This window comes from Diceros bicornis, chromosome 3 (genome assembly GCF_020826845.1).
Source record: "Diceros bicornis minor isolate mBicDic1 chromosome 3, mDicBic1.mat.cur, whole genome shotgun sequence".
Lineage (NCBI taxonomy): Eukaryota > Metazoa > Chordata > Mammalia > Perissodactyla > Rhinocerotidae > Diceros > Diceros bicornis.
In genome coordinates this window covers 87,719,666-87,737,157 of record NC_080742.1, presented here as the reverse complement: position 1 = coordinate 87,737,157, position 17,492 = coordinate 87,719,666, and the positions used below count along the sequence as shown (strand labels likewise).

At 36.6% G+C, this 17,492-nt stretch overlaps 1 protein-coding gene across 2 annotated transcripts in view; it reads left to right on the top strand.

Annotated features, from left to right (window-relative positions):
* The window catches only part of KDM7A (lysine demethylase 7A), a 124,757-nt gene that overhangs the window by 64,675 nt on the left and 42,590 nt on the right, over positions 1–17,492 (top strand). For both annotated transcript variants that reach the window (XM_058531290.1, XM_058531280.1), the window contains exon 2: positions 15,463–15,548. In XM_058531290.1, the coding sequence (XP_058387273.1) occupies position 15,548 (1 nt within the window). In that variant the 5' untranslated portion in view covers positions 15,463–15,547. The remainder of the gene's footprint in view (positions 1–15,462; positions 15,549–17,492) is intronic.

Below are 17,492 nucleotides of genomic sequence, written 5' to 3'. Positions count from 1 at the left end.
TTATTTTTATGGTCCTGCACTACCACACAACGCCAGGACTGCCTGTATTTTTCTTCTGTTTGCCAATCACCTATCATCTGACCTCTAGTGGAAATTAAGAAGAATTACAAAATAGACTTGGAGGAACCTATAATAAATTATCTTTTGAATGGATCTAACATATAAATGGGTAAAAAGTCCTTCTTACGTATTATGCTCTTTGCATATTGCCTTTACTTGTATGATTGGAAATAGGATGGTCCAGTGTTTGCTGTTGACCATTTCTGGACAACTCTGTACTACCCATTTTGGTTATTTATTTTTTTATTTTTTTTAATTATTTATTTATTTATTTTTTCCCCCCGAGCCCCAGTAGATAGTTGTATGTCATAGTTGCACATCCTTCTAGTTGCTGTATGTGGGATGCGGCCTCAGCATGGCCGGAGAAGCGGTGTGTCGGTGAGCGCCTGGGATCTGAACCCCGGCCGCCAGCAGCAGAGCGCGCGCACTTAACTGCTAAGCCACGGGGCCGGCCCCCCATTTTGGTTTTGATGGATACTTCTGATTTGTAATTATATTGAAGTTCTTTGAGATCTTCTGGGTAATACATAAAATTCCATGGGGGGACATTTGTTATGGATTATGTCAAGATTTCTGTGGTTCATACTCCTACTCTAACTTATCCTTTTTTTTTTTTTTTAAAGATTTTATTTATTTATTTATTTTCCCCCCAAAGCCCCAGTAGATAGTTGTATGTCATAGCTGCACAGCCTCCTAGTTGCTGTATGTGGGACGCGGCCTCAGCATGGCCGGAGAAGCGGTGCCTAGGTGCGCGCCCAGGATCCGAACCCAGGCTGCCAGCAGCGGAGCGCGCGCACCTAACCACCAAGCCATGGGGCCGGTCCTTTAACTTATCCTTCATCGAGAATGAAGAAGACTGCTAAGGATGTTAGATAGTCCCCTTTAGAATGCTGCCTTAGTTTCTGTCCCAACAGAAAGTTCTCTAATATGAATCCTTTCCCTTCGCTTAGCTTGGAATGGGGTCTCTCCCCTTCGAGGCAGGCACTGAAGACTGTTTACAAGAGGAGAAAGGTTATTAGGGAACTGGATCTGCTTAAGTTGACTCCTGTCCTTTGTAGCTGACTCACCACTAAGTGTCCTCAATATAAAAGTTTATGACTTGCTGTTATCTTTTATCCCAGGGTGTGATATCTTAGCCCTGAATATATTAAATTTTCTGTAAGTGTCATTAGACCCTAGAAAATATAGCTTTCCTTTCCATACTCACAGTGGGAAATAAAACTGTCAACTAGGTTGAAATGTCTGATGGCTATTGGTTCACCTTTTAAAAATCTGTGTATTTCTATTTATAATCGATTTAATCTATTCTTTTAATAATTACCCTATTTGGAAAATCAAGTTAAGATAGGGACACTTAGGAGCTGAAAGGACAGGAAAACAAAATAAATGGAAAGGAAAACAAAATAAATGGGCATAATATATAAATTTGTAATGAATGGGGACCCTTTCTGTACAATAGGATTATACCTGTGACTGAACCTAATTGACAAAAAGCATGGACATTTTCAAAATAAGATCTCGAAAAAAAAATACATCATTTATTTATTTTTCCCCCTCACATCCATTTTCCACCCCTTTATATTTGCAGAATTCATATTTAAACAGGCTCCAGGCTAGTAACCCAAACTAATGCCTCCTATGTGCTTGGAATTCCCACTTTGTGTCAATGAGTAGATATTTTGTGAGCATCTGGTATGTCATCAGCTTTAGGTAGATCCATGGGGAATAGGAAATTCTGAATTATTAAATATTACTTGTGTCTTTAAGAAGCTTACAGTCTAGGGCCGGCCCGGTGGCTTAGCGGTTAAGTGCGCGCGCTGTGCTGCTGGCGGCCCGGGTTCGGATCCCGGGTGCGCGCCCACGCACCGCTTCTCAGGCCATGCTGAGGCCACGTCCCACATACAGCAACTAGAAGGATGTGCAGCTACGATATACAACTATCTACTGGGGCTTTGGGGGGAAAATAAAGAAATAAAAAAAATCTTTAAAAAAAAAAAAAAGCTTACAGTCTAATTGGAGTAACCAAGTTTTCATAGGAAGCAACCGTGAATAAGGTATTGTGCTAGCCTCTATGCTAGGAATTTAGATCAGTAGTTCCCAAAAGCCGTTTCTCTGCCAAGCTGGCTGCAAATCACCTGGGGAACTTGTTAAAAATAAAGATTATTGAGCCCCACCCATTAACTTTTTCCTGTAGCTCTAAGGTGGGGCTCAAGAATGTGTTTTTCTTTTTCTTTTTAAAAATAAGCAATGCACAGTAGAAAAGATATAGAAGGTTATATGGTGAAAAGCAATTCTCTCTCCCCTCCATTCTGCATCCATTCAGTTTTCTTTCCCAGAGGCAACCACTTTTACCGATTTTTTGCATATTGTTCCAGACATACACCCTGCATTTACAAACTTTTACGTGTAGCTGGTTGGGGGGTGGAGGGCATATTATACAAACTGTTCTGCACCTGGCTTTTGTTGCTTTACAGCATATCTTCGAGATCTTTCTATATCTCTTCCTACAGAGCTGTCTCAGTCTTTGAAAGGCTGCCTAATAACAGCTTGTAAAAGCTCTACAGGGGATTCTAATGCACAGCCAGGTTTGGGAGTCACAAATTGAGTGTTAAAGGAGTTTAGAAAAAGTTTTCTTGAAACGTTAATTCCTTAAATCTTGCATTTCCCAGCAAGGAACTGGAATCAGCAAACATTTCATGTACTTCTAGATTCAGATTGCTTTAGAACAAATTTTTGCATAATGTTTCCTCCTTTGCTACAGTTATTAGGTAGAATTTATCAGTCAAAGACACATGAAGACAGTAGTGTACATACTGATAACATGCTTTTAAATTCCTTCCTTTATTAACTTAAAAACATTGCCAAGCAATCCTTTATGACATTGCTACTGTTTATCCTTTATCATCATGGCAAGTTTTTTCTCCTCCAAGATGAATTACAAAGTTCTTCTTAAATTTTCATGTAGTATGCGTTTTGGGATGGCATTTATTTGCTGTTTCACTGGTTATAAATAGAAGTATAGTCTATCTCCATGAAATAGCAGATCCACTGGCGTTGTTTGCATTATGTCTTCCCTTAGTGTCTATAGACATACCCCATACGTAGCTAGACAGGCAGAAAGTGGGTTGCTGAAGAGGAGTAAGAGTATTAGCTTGAGAGGTCGAATGGCTAGTGTAATGACCATTTGATGGTGAAAAGCAAATATATTTAGCTTTTTGGATATTTTAGAAATTTAAAACACCTTTTCTTTCTTTAGAACATTCTAATAGAAATGATTACCTTCATGAAAGATTGGGTTTTTTTTTGCTTATTTGTAAAGATCCACTTAATCCCTTTACCATTTACATTGCCTATTCTGTCCTTAGGTGTCAGTTAGTGACAAGCAGAACAAGTGTGTTTTCTGCACTCAAGAAGCAAATAGTGTAATGTATCAGCATGTAAATTATATTTGATGTGTATATTTAACATAGTCATTTTGGAACAGATTTTATTTGAAGCTTGTCAACAGGATTTTCAGCTTTTTAAGGGGTGCATTTTGTACCAGTGAACACACCTGTTGGTTCTTCAACCCCTCTTATTTTCCTCACATGTTCTTTGTTCAATTCCTTTTTATATTGTCTTCCTCCCTCACCCTTATTAACATAGATGTTCTTAGTCAGCTGGTTGGAAGTATCTCGGGGAGCCCTGGGACAGTTGGAAGCATGAGCCAGCTGTTGGAGGTAGGAAAAGTATCTGATTTTCTGAGATTATTGTAAACTGAAGGAATTTGGTTCAGAGTATGTGCTTCATTCAAAACTCATGTTAAATATAGTTAAGCTCATAATGTGCCAAAAAATAGCTTTACTGTGTCAAAAATAAAATCTTTACACAAGTTGAAATATGCCATATTCATCTTATAAAGAAAAGTACTTAATTTTATGAAAACAGTTTTATATGTCAGCAAGAAAATAACAGAAGTTGGGTTTTTCTGAACCACAGATTTAATCATAAATTACCAGGTTGATTGTCACTGAAAATATTTCATGTGTGCAAATTATAAATTTTTACTTTAGCTGATATCTGGTAATAAAGTATCTCAGGGTTAAAACACTGCATAAAACCTAATTTAAGTGCAAATGCCTGTTGGCGTCCCAGTACTTTTAGTGGGAATGTTAACCTATTAAGCCATTACTGGTTAGCAAAATAAAGTTTTTGGACCAGCAAAACCATTGTTCCACAATTTCATTCTAAGCATTTTATGTATATTAACCTAATTAATTTTCTTAATAACGCCTGAAGGGAGGTACTGTCATTATCTCCATCTTTATAGATGAGACCAAAAACTGGCAAAGTAAGTTGCCCAAAGTCACACAGCTACTAAGTGGAGTAGCCAGGATTCTAACATAGGCAGACTGACTCCAGAGAACTCAACCATCAAAAATTAATTAAAAATTGAAAACAAATTATTTTTTTTTCCCCCTTAAAGAATGGCCATTTGAGTGACTAATATGTGCTTTGAAGAGACATCGTTGAAGAAAAAACATTAAGCCTAATTAAAACCGAGTTTCCTGCTTAGGCTCAAACCTCATATCATAAGCCCAGAGCTGTATGAGCTGTGATTGGTACCTAATAGAAACATAATAATATTAATGGCTACCATTTATTACTTAATTTATTTGCTGTGCCATTGCTTGCTATATGCCAAGCCCTCTGCTTTACATATTTACATACATTGTCCTGTTTAATCCTAGGGGAACTCCTGCTCAGAGAAATTAAGAAACTTGCTTCAAGTTAAAACCTGCCCAAAGTGGAACTAGAAATCAAACCAGGCCTTTCTAATTCCAATATTTATGCATTCTGCTGAAGCCAATGGATACTTGTTTATCTGATGGCATGGAACTAGGCTGGGTAGGCCTTGCCTGGCTTATAGCTGTCCCAACACCTCAATGACCCCAGAGTTATGATATAAAAGGAAATATGAAGAGCAGGTTATAAGCTATCCTCTGTATTCCTGGAGTTAATTCACCTCAAAGGCCACTCCCCACTCCCTTTGATGATGTTAGTGTGGGGCTTTAGGGGGTTGCACGATGACTCAGTCCTCTGATTATGAAGAAATTGAGTAGTTTGGCACGCTGGGTAAGAAGTTGAATTTCTGATACACAGGTGAAAATTTGCACTGAAGCAAAATTTAAAATGAATAAATTTTATTACCACAGCCTTCTGCCATCTAAGGAAAGATGAAAAATCTACTAATTCATGTGTTGAAAGATCTTTTCCTTTTTACCAACTGTTGCCTTTAGTTCCTGTACCAAATTCTTAAAAAATTCAAGCCGAACAGACTTTTTTTTTAAGTTGCTTGTCGCTTTGTCACAGAGTATTGGTTTTCGAATACGTTTTCAGCACAGTTAAAAATCAACAGAAATTTACTGGAGTCATCGTGTTGAAGGGACACTGTACTTGGTATTGAGAGAAGTCTTGAGCTCAGTTCAGGAAAGAGAGTACATAAAATAACTCAATATTAGACATAAATGAGTAGAAATATGTATCAGTAAAATGTTGAAGGACTTTCTGTGGGATGATCCAGTGAAGTTTTACCAAGAAGTTAGAATTTGAGTTGGGCTGGGCTTTGAAGTCTAGGTAATGTAAGATTGCTTGGTGAAGAATGGAGAGAGAATTTGAAGCAAGAGGAATATCTGATAAAGTTCACTTGACAGTAAGATCGTAAATAATTTGGCCACCTACTCTTCTAACAACAAGAGTAGAGAAAATAAATGGGAGCATAATACAAGAGGAAAAAAGAGAATATTTGCCAGATCCTAGGGAATTCTGGTTAGTCATTAATTCAATTCTGTTCTCATCAACTGTCAAAAATAATGCCAGCTAAGCAACAATTTCAGAAGATTAAGACAATAGAAAGTGCTAAAATTGTCACTGTCCTGCTTACCAGATGGCAATGGGGCTGTTCTTCTATAGATGGAAGCTATTCAGCAAAGGTCAGATTGTCACCCCTATAGGAAATCACACACACACACAGAATGGTGTAATAAACGTTGAACATTTTGCTGTTAGGGAAAAGTGGGGCGACCTGTATATAAAGAAAAGTTTTATAAGAGAAATAAATGGAGTGAGAGAGACTAAGGAAGATTGAAAGTGATTCTTACAAAATTTTCTTTCAGAATTCTGTCTTTTGTGTGTCCTACTGTATTTGCTCTTGACATATCTGGCAAAGCTACAGTGATTCTAGAATTCTTTTAATTGGGGGGGAGTGAGGAGTGGAAGAAGTTATCCCTCTCTCTGAGAGAGAAACTGAAATGTATGTAGTAGTTCCTTTTAGTGCCCTTCAAGATCTGAAATACCTTCTTGGTTTGGGAACATTTAATTTTTATGTTTAATTTGATCTTTTAAAAAATTTTATGTGATTAACTTAAAGGATTGTTTTTCAGATTTACTAATTTATCACATTTATTGTTTTTACTAATTTACCAAATTTACTATTAAATTCTGAAATTTTTAAATAAATGTAGCTATAAATGTTTTGCCAGTTGATTAGAATTGGTCAAAACCTGAAGACATCATGGACATTTTAGTGTAATAAAGTATATGGGTGAGAGGGGAGGTAAAGAACAGAAGCTGGAGAGAGGAACTGTGGATCTTGGAGGATTGTTAGCCAAGTTTTGCCCAAAGTGTCCTTAATGAATTGGAATGTCCCTATCTTTCTTCCCTAAACCTTGTGGGAGTCACCCTTATCTATGTATCTTAGATATTCATAGATGAGTTTATGATATATACTGGCCTAGGTTTTCTAGGACACATCTAACATTTTTTCTCACTTAATTCTTTTAGTGTAACCATCACTTTTTAAGAATGAGGAATGTGGCCATTGTCAAGGTATGACAAGACAAACCATGAGTTTCTAGAAGAAGTTTTAACTTGGCTTCTGTGGCCTTGAGTTTCTATTCTGGTTGGAGTGTAGCACCTATTATTGACACCCAGTGAACCTCTCTTTCAAAGAGAAGTTTGGTTTGAACTCTGAGTACAGAGACACCTCTCACACATCTCACTTATCTCCAGTGACCTGTTTCTTTGCTCCGTCTTAGCCACCTGCTGTTATTACACTTGTACCTTATCGCTGTTAAAGAATATCCTACCTTGGAAATTTCAAGTTCTAAACATTCCACTCTTTGAGCATAATCTCTGCCCCTTAGAGATCACTTGCTCAAGGCCTTCCACTGAGTCAGTGCTAGGAACACATTGAGACCCCTCAGACCATCTTACCCTTTTCTCACCACCTTCTTCTGTCTTCATGCCCCTTTTGTCCAGCTCAGATTTCACGGTCCATCATTATATTAACTTCCTTGTAAATATCCTCAACTCCCTTTCTGGTCTTTGCCTGCAAAACCCCAACTCTGGACAGACCCAACCTCCCCTCTGGGCCTGCACCACATGGTTGAACATTGTTGAAAAAACAAAAACAAAAACAATCACACCACAGTGCAGAAATGGTTTCACTTGGAGTTCGTGATCACAGACCTCAGGTGGACTTTGAACACGTCTTCTTTTTTTTTTGCTGAGGAAGATTTGCCCTGAGATAACAACATCTGTTGCCTATCTTCCTCTTTTTGTATGTGAGCCACCACAGCATGGCCGCGGACAGATGAGTGGTGTAGGTCCTCACCCGGGAACCGGGCCCAAGGCTGCCAAAGCAGAGCACAACAAATTTAACCATTAGACTACCGGGACTGGCCTGACTCTCAACACTTCTTAGCAATGTTATTGTGTTTCTTGGTATTTCATTCTTCAGATCAACTATTTTATACTTTCTTTTCTCACACCTCTCTACCACTTTCCATACTCAGCTGATTATCTCACACCAAACTAAGCTGAGAAAATGAAAGCCTTCAGACTGTAGTGTGACATCTAATTTATCTGTTTTTTCTTTTGTCCTTTGTGCTTTTGGTGTTGGTTCCCAACTTAAGGCCTTGAAGATTTACTCCTATGCTTTATTTTAAGAGATTTATAGTTTTAGTTCTTACATTTAGGTATATGATCCATTTAATTTTTGTATAGTGTGTCATAGGGGTCCAGATGCATTTCTTTGCATGTGTATTTGTCTCAGTACCATTAGTTGAAAAGAAAAGACCCTTGTCAAAAATCGGTTGATCCGGGGCCGGCCTGGTAGTGTAGCGGTTAAGTGTGAGTGCTCCGCTGCAGTGGCCCGGAGTTCACAGGTTCGGATCCCGGGCGCACAGCGACGCACTGCTTGTCAAGCCGTGCTGTGGTGGCATCCCATATAAAGTAGAGGAAGATGGGCACAGATGTTAGCCCAGGGCCGGTCTTCCTCAGCACAAAGGGGAGGATTGGCATCAGATGTTAGCTCAGGGCTCATCTTCCTCACACATACACACAAAAAAATCAGTTGACCCTAAATATAAGGGTTTATTGCTGGGCTCTCAGTTCTATTCCGTTGATCTGTATGACTGTCCTTATGCTGGAACCACACGGTCTTGATTACCGTAGCCTTGTACCTAAGTTTTGAAATTTGGAAGTTTGGACCCTCTATTCAATGATTTTTAACCTTTTCTTTGGGTTACAGAAACCCTTTTGGGTATCTTATAAAAAACCATGGACCCGGGACATTGTACATAAATAGGTAGAAAATTTTGCATAGGGTTTGTTTTATTGGATTGGGAATTGATAGTCTTTCGGTTAAAAAAAAAAAAAACTTTTAAAACAATTAGCATATTCACCTTTTGCTTTCTGTGGAAATAAATGAAGTAAATCTAAATTGGACAAATAAAGTAAATTTCAGTTCTACTCCAAAGTTACATGGGTTGAATATTCAAATGGCAATGTCATGTTATTTTTGGCAACTGGTTTTGACTTTTTTGTCTTGATTGTAGCAAGCTCTACTCAGACTCTTAAAGACCTTATGGTAGCAAATGTACTGGAGTTCTCAGATGAGAATTGGCTTATTTTGGGATATCTAGAGATCTCTAAGATTTATTGTTTTTGGTATTTTGTTGTAGTTGTTGGATTATACATTTCAAAGTTTTTGTTTCCTTAATTTTTTTACATGGTTGTAGATAGAATTTTATCCTTAAAAGTATTTTAATTGTGAAATAACAACACAGAAAAGTGTCTAAAAGATAAATGTCTAGTTTAATGAATAATTACAAAGCATACACTCTTGTAATAACAACCACCCAGGACATATCTCCCCCAGTCCTTTCCAGATCACAACTCCCTAGAGGATACCACAATCCTACTGTTATGATCCATTTCTTCCTTGCTTTTCTTTCAAGTTTAATCCCTAAACACGGTACTTCAGCTTTGCCTGGTTTTGAACTTGATGCGTAAATAGAATACACTGTATATATTCTTCTGTTTTTTTTTTTTTTTTTAACACACTGTTGACTCATTCATAGAATTCATTCCTTTATTGCATGGGGCTATAGTTCCTTCATTTTTATTGCTGTACAGAATTTCATTGTGAGAATATACTGTAATTTATTTATTTTACTGTTGATAGACTATTACAAATAATGATTCTATAACCATTCCTGTAGAGGTAGGTATCCTGGTGCACATGTGCATGAGTTTCTCTAAGATATATTTACCTAAAAGAGAAATTGCTCGGTCATGGAATAGGCGCCTCTTCAGTTTTATTGCAAAGTTGTTTTCCAAAATGGCTGTAGATTTATTCCAGCCAGCAGTATATGAAAGTTTCCATTGCTCCACATTATCTTTAGCATTTGGTATCATCAGACTTTTTAATATTAGTTAATCTGGTGGGTATGTTGTGGTATTTTATTGTGGTTTTTAATTTGTATTTCTCCCAATTATTAATGAGTTTGAACACCTTTTTGTGTGAATATCAGCCTTTTATGATGTGCCTGTTCAAGTCTTTTGTCCATTTTTCTATATCGGATTTTTTTTTTCTTATTGATTTGTAGGAGTTTCTTTATATTCTGGGTATAATTCCTTTGGTGGTTATCTGTATTATAATGTCTTCTCCCAGTCTGGTTTATCTTAATTCTTTATGGTTTAATGAACAGAAGGTATTTTAGTATGATTGAAGTTAACAGTTTTTTTCCTTATGGATAGGGCATTTTATGTTTTGATTAAGACAACCTTTCCTAACACAGAATCATAAAGATATTTTCATATTATCTTATACAACCTTTATCATTTTCCTTTCACATGTGTTTAGGTTTTTAATCTACTTTGGAATAAATTTTTATGTTATGAGACAGGTGTCTAATTTCATTTTTTTCTCCATACAGATATCTAAAAGATGTCTCAGGACCTTTTATTGAAAAGTCTATCCTTGATGCGTGCTCTGCAGTGCCTCCTATGTTATACATAAGTGTCCACACATGCCTGGGTCTGTTTTTGAGCTCTTGCATCTGTTCCTATAACCTTAAAATAAGTCTTGATACCTGGTAGAGCGTTTTTCCCCCCCAAGAATGCCTTGCATCTTCTTGGCCCTTTACATTTCCACATCAATTTTAGAATCAGCTTGTCAGTTTCAGCAGATTTTAATTGGGATTAAATTGAATCTATAAATCACTTTGAGGAGAATTAATATCTTTACATGATTGAACTTCAAATCCATGATCATGATGTATATCTCCATTATATTTAGGTCTTCTTTAAAGTCTCTTAATGTTTTGTAATTTTCCTTAAAGAGGTCTGACATAGTTTTTGTTAAATTCCAGGGTACATGGCGTTTTATTTCATTTTTTAGCTTTATATTGTTGGCATGTGGTAATACTACTTTTTATGTGCTGATATTGTATCTAGCAACCTTTCTTTTTATTGATTCTTATAATTTGTCTATAGGTTCTTTTGCATTTTTTGCATGTGTAACCATAGCATTTGCAAATGATAGCTTTCTTTTTTCGTTTCTAATCCCTATACCTTTTAAATTTGTTTTCTTATTTTACTATACTAGCTAGACTCCACAGGATAATGTTCACTAGAAGTGGTAACATCGGGCATTCTTGTCTTGTTCTTAATCTCAGAGAGACTGCTTTCATGTTATTTGCATAGCATTTTTTAGAAGTACTCTTTACCAGATTATGGAAATTTCCTTCTAGTCTTAATTTTCTAAGAGGTTTTGTTTGCTTTTTAATCATAAGTAAATGTTGAATTTTATCAAATTCTTGTCCTGCTTCTTTTTAAAGGGTCATATGATTTTTGTCTTTTAATCTGTTAATGTGGCAGATTTCACTGATTAAAATTTTTAGTGTTCAGACCACCTTGCATTCCTGAGATAGACCAAACTTGATATTTGCATCTTTGCTCATAAATGAGAACAGCTGATAATTTTCCTTTCTTGTATCATCCTTTGCAAGTTTTAGTATCAAGGTTATGCTATCATAAGTTGAGTTAGGGAGTAAGTCTTTTTTTCCTCCTCTCTGATTCAAATTTTATATGATATTGGAATTATTTATTCCTTGAGTATTTGATAGAATTTGTTTGTGAAGCCATCTGAGACTGGGATTTTCTTTGTGGGACAATTTTAAAAATGACTAAGTAACAGTTAGAGAACTATTCAAATATTCTATTTCTTTGTGATTCAGGTTTGCCTATCTTATCTACATTTTCTAATCTCTTAGCATAAAATTGTTCATAATACCCTCTTTTACATTTAATGTCTATAGAATCTATAGTTTTGTCCCTCGTTTCAGTCCTAATATTGGTTATATGTGTCTTATCTCTTTTTTCTTAAACTTGCTGGAGGTCTGCCAATTTTGTAGATCATGTTTTTAAGGTTTATTTTGCTATTCTTTTGATAACTTCTTGAGATATATGCTTAGCTCATTAATTTCAGCCTCTTTTTTTCTAATACATGCATTTAAAGCTATACATTTATTTCCCTTTACACATTCTGCATCCCACGAGTTTTGTCTTGTAGTATTTTTCATTAGTGTTCAACTTGAAATAATTTTCAGTTTCATTATGATTTGTCTTTTGACTTATGCATTATTTATTTATTTATTTATTTATTTATTTATTTTTGTGAGGAGATCAGCCCTGTGCTAACATCTGCCAGTCCTCGTCTTTTTTTGCTGAGGAAGACAGGCCCTGGGCTAACATCCGTGCCCATCTTCCTCCACTTTAGATGGGACGCCTCCACAGCACGGCTTAACAACCAGTGCGTCAGTGTGCGCCGGGATCCGAACCGGTGAACCCCGGGCCACCGTGGTGGAGCGCGTGCACTTAACCGCTTGCGCCACCGGGCCGGCCCCAGACCTATGCATTATTTAAAAGTTTATTTCTTAGTTTCTAAACACCTGAAGATTTTCTAGTTAACTTTTTGACATTGATTTCCAGCTTACTTGAACTGTGACCAAAGAATTTCTGATTTCAGACCTTCAAAATTTGGCTATGGCCCACTGTTTGGTCACTTGTTATGAATGGTCCATGTGTGCTTGAAAAGGATGTGTGTTCTATAGATGTTGGGTATAGTATTCTATAAATGTCCATTAGGCCGTGTTTTTTTTTGGTGAGGAAGATCAGCCCTGAGCTAACATCCATGCTAATCCTCCTCTTTTTGCTGAGGAAGACTGGCCCTGAGCTAACATCTATTGCCAATCCTCCTCCTTTTTTTCCCTTTTTCTCCCCAAGGCCCCGGTAGATAGTTGTATGTCATAGTTGCACATCCTTCTAGTTGCTGCATGTGGGAAGCCGCCTCAGCATGGCCGGACAAGCGGTGCATAGGTGCGCGCCTGGGACCTGAACCCCGGGCCGCCAGTAGCAGAGCACGAGCACTTATCCATTAAGCCAGGGGGCTGGCCCCTAGGCCATGTTTTTTAATCCTACAGTTCAAATCTTTCATATTTCATAGATTTTTGTTTTGCCTGCTTATTCTATCAGATACTAAGAGAGTTGACAAAATCTCCCACTACAGTTGTTCTGTTATATGTTCCTGGTGAATTGAAATTTTTATCATTATAGAGTGAACATGTTTATCTCATTATGTTTTTTGCTGTAGATTCTATGTTGCTTAGTATTAATATAGATGTACTTTCTTTTGATTTCTGTTTTCATGGTGTTTATTTGCCTATCCTATTACTTTGTCTTTCTGTATTCTTGTTTCATGTGTGTCTCTTAAAACCAGCGAATTGTATTGTTTTAAGTCCAGCTGGATAATCTGTCTTTTAACTGAAGCATTTAGTCTATTTGTATATAATGTAATTACTCATGTATTTGGATTTATACCTCCATCTTATTTTGGTCTGTTTCTTTTTCTCCCCTCCTTTTTAAAAATTGATTTATTTTTTTCTACTAGTTTGGAAGTTATACTCTCTGTTTCTGTTCTTTTAGTTGTCTCCCAAGAAATTATAATAGGCATTCTCACCTTATTATTGAAGTCTAATGTTAATCACTACCTTCCTCTCCTTCTAGTGTAAGTGCCTTAGGACCCTGTAACTCTGTCCTCTCCTGACTCAAATGCTACTGTTGTCATCTGTTTTAGTTCCTTGTATATTTTTAAATCTCACTTGGCATTATTTTGTTTTATGTATTCAGTGTTCATGTAAATTTACCCACATATTTATTACTTTTCTTAGCTTTTCATTAGTGTTCATGTAAATTTACCCACTTATTTATTACTTTTCTTAGCTTTTCATTTTTTTCTTGCATCCCAGCCCTCTCTGTGATCATCTTCCTTCTGCCAAAAGTACGTCCTTTGTCATTTCCTTCACTGTGGGTTAGCTGGAGGTGAACTCTCAGTTTTTGGTTGTCTACAAATACTTTTTCCCCCTCCTTCTTGAAACAGGTTTTAACTGAATATTGAGTGCTAGGTTAATAGATATTTTAGGTTAGTAGATATTTTCTTTAAGCACATTTAAGATATTCTAATGTGTTCCAGCTTCCATTATTGCTTTGAGAAGTCTCTCATCCTTGCAAGTAATCTGTGTTTTTTTCTTCTCATGGCTTTGAAATTTTCTGATTTTTGTTTACTGCAGTTTTACTATGATGTGATTAGATGTAGACATCTTTTTATTTGTCCTGCTTGTGACTTGTTGGGTTTCTTGAATCTAGATCAGGGTCTTTCATTATTTCTGGAATTTCTTAGCTGTTATCTCTTTATTATATTGCTTCTGTCCCTATTCTCTCTTCACCTTCTGAGGCTCTGATTAAATGTATGTTACACTTTTTCATTTTATCCTTTATGGTTCTTATCATCTTGTTTGTGTTTCCCATCATCCTGTTCTCTCTGCTACATTCTGAATAATGTGACCATCATGCAGTTCACTAATTTTCTCTTCCAATATTACACCTGTCAACTGAGTTATTGATGCCTCATAATTCTGTGTTAGTTCTGCTTTGGTTCTTTTTCAAGTACAAGTCATGATTGTGTTTTTGTTCTGTAACTTTTGGGGAGTACAAACACTTATAAAATTTTACCCTAGTAAGTTACTTGGGAAGTAGCAAAGCTGCTCTGGTCTTTCTTGGTAAACTACTCCTGTTTTCAAGAAGTCACTAATATAGTTTTTTCAGTCACTACTTGGTTCCCTTAAACTTTATTTTTATTTAAGTGCCACTGCTGTATACTCCATGGGGTGAAGTATTCCAGGTACAGTGATTCAAACTAATTTAACTGGTTAATTAGAACTATGAGACCTAAAGCAGAACTATTAGGACTCAGTGCTCTCACTATGTTAGCGATGTTACCCAAACTTATTAACCACCTCTAGCTGATGACAGCCGTATTTTAAAGTTAGGTGGTATCTTAGTCTACTTGGTTGCCATAACAAAATACCTTAGACTAGGAGGCTTGAACAACAGAAATTTATTTTTTCTTAGTTCTGGAGGCTGGGTGTCCCAGACCAAGGTCCAGCAGGGTTGGTTTCTGGGGAGGGCTCTCTTCTTGGCTTGCAGATGGCCAGCTTCTCGCTATGTATTCATAGTCCTTTCCTTGGTGTGTGCGTGATGAGAAAGGGAGAGAGAGACGTCTCTTCTTATAAGGACAGTAATCCTGTTAGATCAAGGCCTCACCCTTATGACCTCATTTAACTTTAATTGCTTCCTTAGAAGTCTTATCTCCAAGTACAGCCACACTCAGGGGGTTACAGCTTCAGCATATGAATTTTGGAGGGACACAAACATTGAGACCATAACAGGTGGCATTTACATAATGGTTGAGAGTCTTATGGCTTATAATTATGTTACTTCTGATGTCTCTACTACTGCTAATAGGGAATCACTTCCCATGTATTTGGGGGTATTCTCCCCCACAATTATTTAGCAAGTATGTAGGGAAGAAAATAAAATTTATCCTTGTATGTGTTTCTGTACTCTACAAAATTTGTTGGTGAGGTTGTTATACATTTCTCAGCTAAATTCTAATTAATCTATTATAGTTAAGATTTTAACTTATTTACATATTGGCTTTGTTTTTGTTTATCCTAGCTGTGTGGGAGTAGAAGAACATCATGCTGTTGACATTGACCTGTATCACTGTCCCAACTGTGCAGTGCTGCATGGCTCCTCCTTGAGTAAGTACTAGAAGCTTACATAAAAATTGAAGTTTAGGACTTAACATGTACATGACAGTGCTTTAGTAATGCTCTGACTAGCTATATTATACCCACCAAGAACTATAGGAAGGATTTTTCTGAAGATATTGAGAATGCAGTTTTTGTCTGAATTATTAAATAACTTGTAAGTCAAAAGATTGTGAAAAAAATTACTGTTATTCTTAATTGCCAGTGCAAAGCCCCCAAACTCAAGTATATATTTTCAAAACTTTCAATTTGAGGAGTGTGATAAAAGCAAAATTTTTCTGATTCTGGAAACTGATTTCAACGGTTTTATCTCTTTATAAATTCAAAAAAAAGATGTTTCAGTAGTATTTGGGACAGTGTACAAGATAAAACTTGACTCTGATGCACACACATGCATTATATTTTTAGGAGAAAATTAGAGCGTGGATATGCTAAAATACTGCTTCGTTTTCCGAATTTGGTCTCATGTTGAGTGTGGCCGAGAGTGCTGCCCAGCCAGCCTCTGTGCTTGACACCACTCCCCCCATTCCTGTCCCGAGGAAGGCGGGCCAGACCGTCTCTGCCTGCACTCTCTTTTCTTCCTGAGGGGCGAGGGCGCAGACAGGGATGCTCACTCGTCCTCTGGGGTGTACCAGCATCACGTATAAAATGATATTTATTTTTAGCTTTTACAAATGCTGCGGAAGAATAGATTGGAATATTAATTGTCATGGTAAAAATGTGAGAGTAGAGAAAAGATTTAAAAGGCTTTGGATTATGTTATAACTATTTCTTTTTTTAAATATATAGACTGCAAACTAGTATTTTTGTGTTCATAAAACTAAAGGGAAAAACTGTAGACTTAGTCATTTTAGAACTGAAGGAAACCCTTTCCTGAACATACCTTGATACACGCTTGGGTCAGATGTAGGTAACCTATACAGCCCCTTTATTTTGAATGCACGTTTTTTTCCTAGTACTTTTTTTTTTAAATAGAAATTTTGTCCTGAGGTTACAAGCAAGTAATTTTTTAAAAGAGACTTACTAGCAATTGACCATCCATCTGTTTTGTTAGAAATATTAATAATTTACCTAGTTTCTTTGTAAGACATTTAGAAATTTAAGCTGTATGTGAATGCATTAAAATATTTCATTGTAAAATACAGATTATGTATTTTGTTAATTACGTGGTATAAAATTTGAGGTTAGCAAATTGGTAAAATTGTTACATGTGTAATTGACTAATTTATTGTCATAACTGTTTTGAAAGTTATTTTGTGTAGCACTGAAGTATGTAGTATATAACTTGAAATAATTATTGACCAAGTGTAATTCTTGGAGTAAGTAAATAGCGCTGGGTTGTTATCCCAAGAAGGGAAACAGAACTAAAATTTATACAGTCTTAGTTTAGAATTTAAGTATATAATCCCCAAATGAAATAATTTGAATTTAATTTCTATGAAATATTAAGTGGGTTACTATGAGGCAGAATAATGTAGTGTTTAAAACACTATTACATGTGATGCACTGTATTTTCTATTTTTCCTATATGCTTTAATTTTTTAAAAAGCTTGTCATGCTCGCTAAATTGATTTCACGATCCATAACGGATCATGACCTGTACTTTAAATAACCGTGCTTCAGAGAGAAGCTTAACTATTACATGGCCCTTTGTATGCTTCTCATCCTAACATAAGATGAGGCGTTGGTTGTCTTCTGGGCAAAAGTCCAGCTCTGAGTACCCATAGGGAAAATGTCCAAGGTCAGTAATCTGTTTTATCTTGACTTAAGGCTCACCTTCCCCACCCCACACCCTCCACCCCCAACTTGGGAATCCCTTTTGGTGCCTTTCCCTCTGCTGTTAAGCCTCTCTTGCTTGCCACCCAGGGTTTCCTGTTCCTTTCAGAGTTCCCCAGGAATCCTTATTATAGATACCATTTAGATAGTAGAATACCC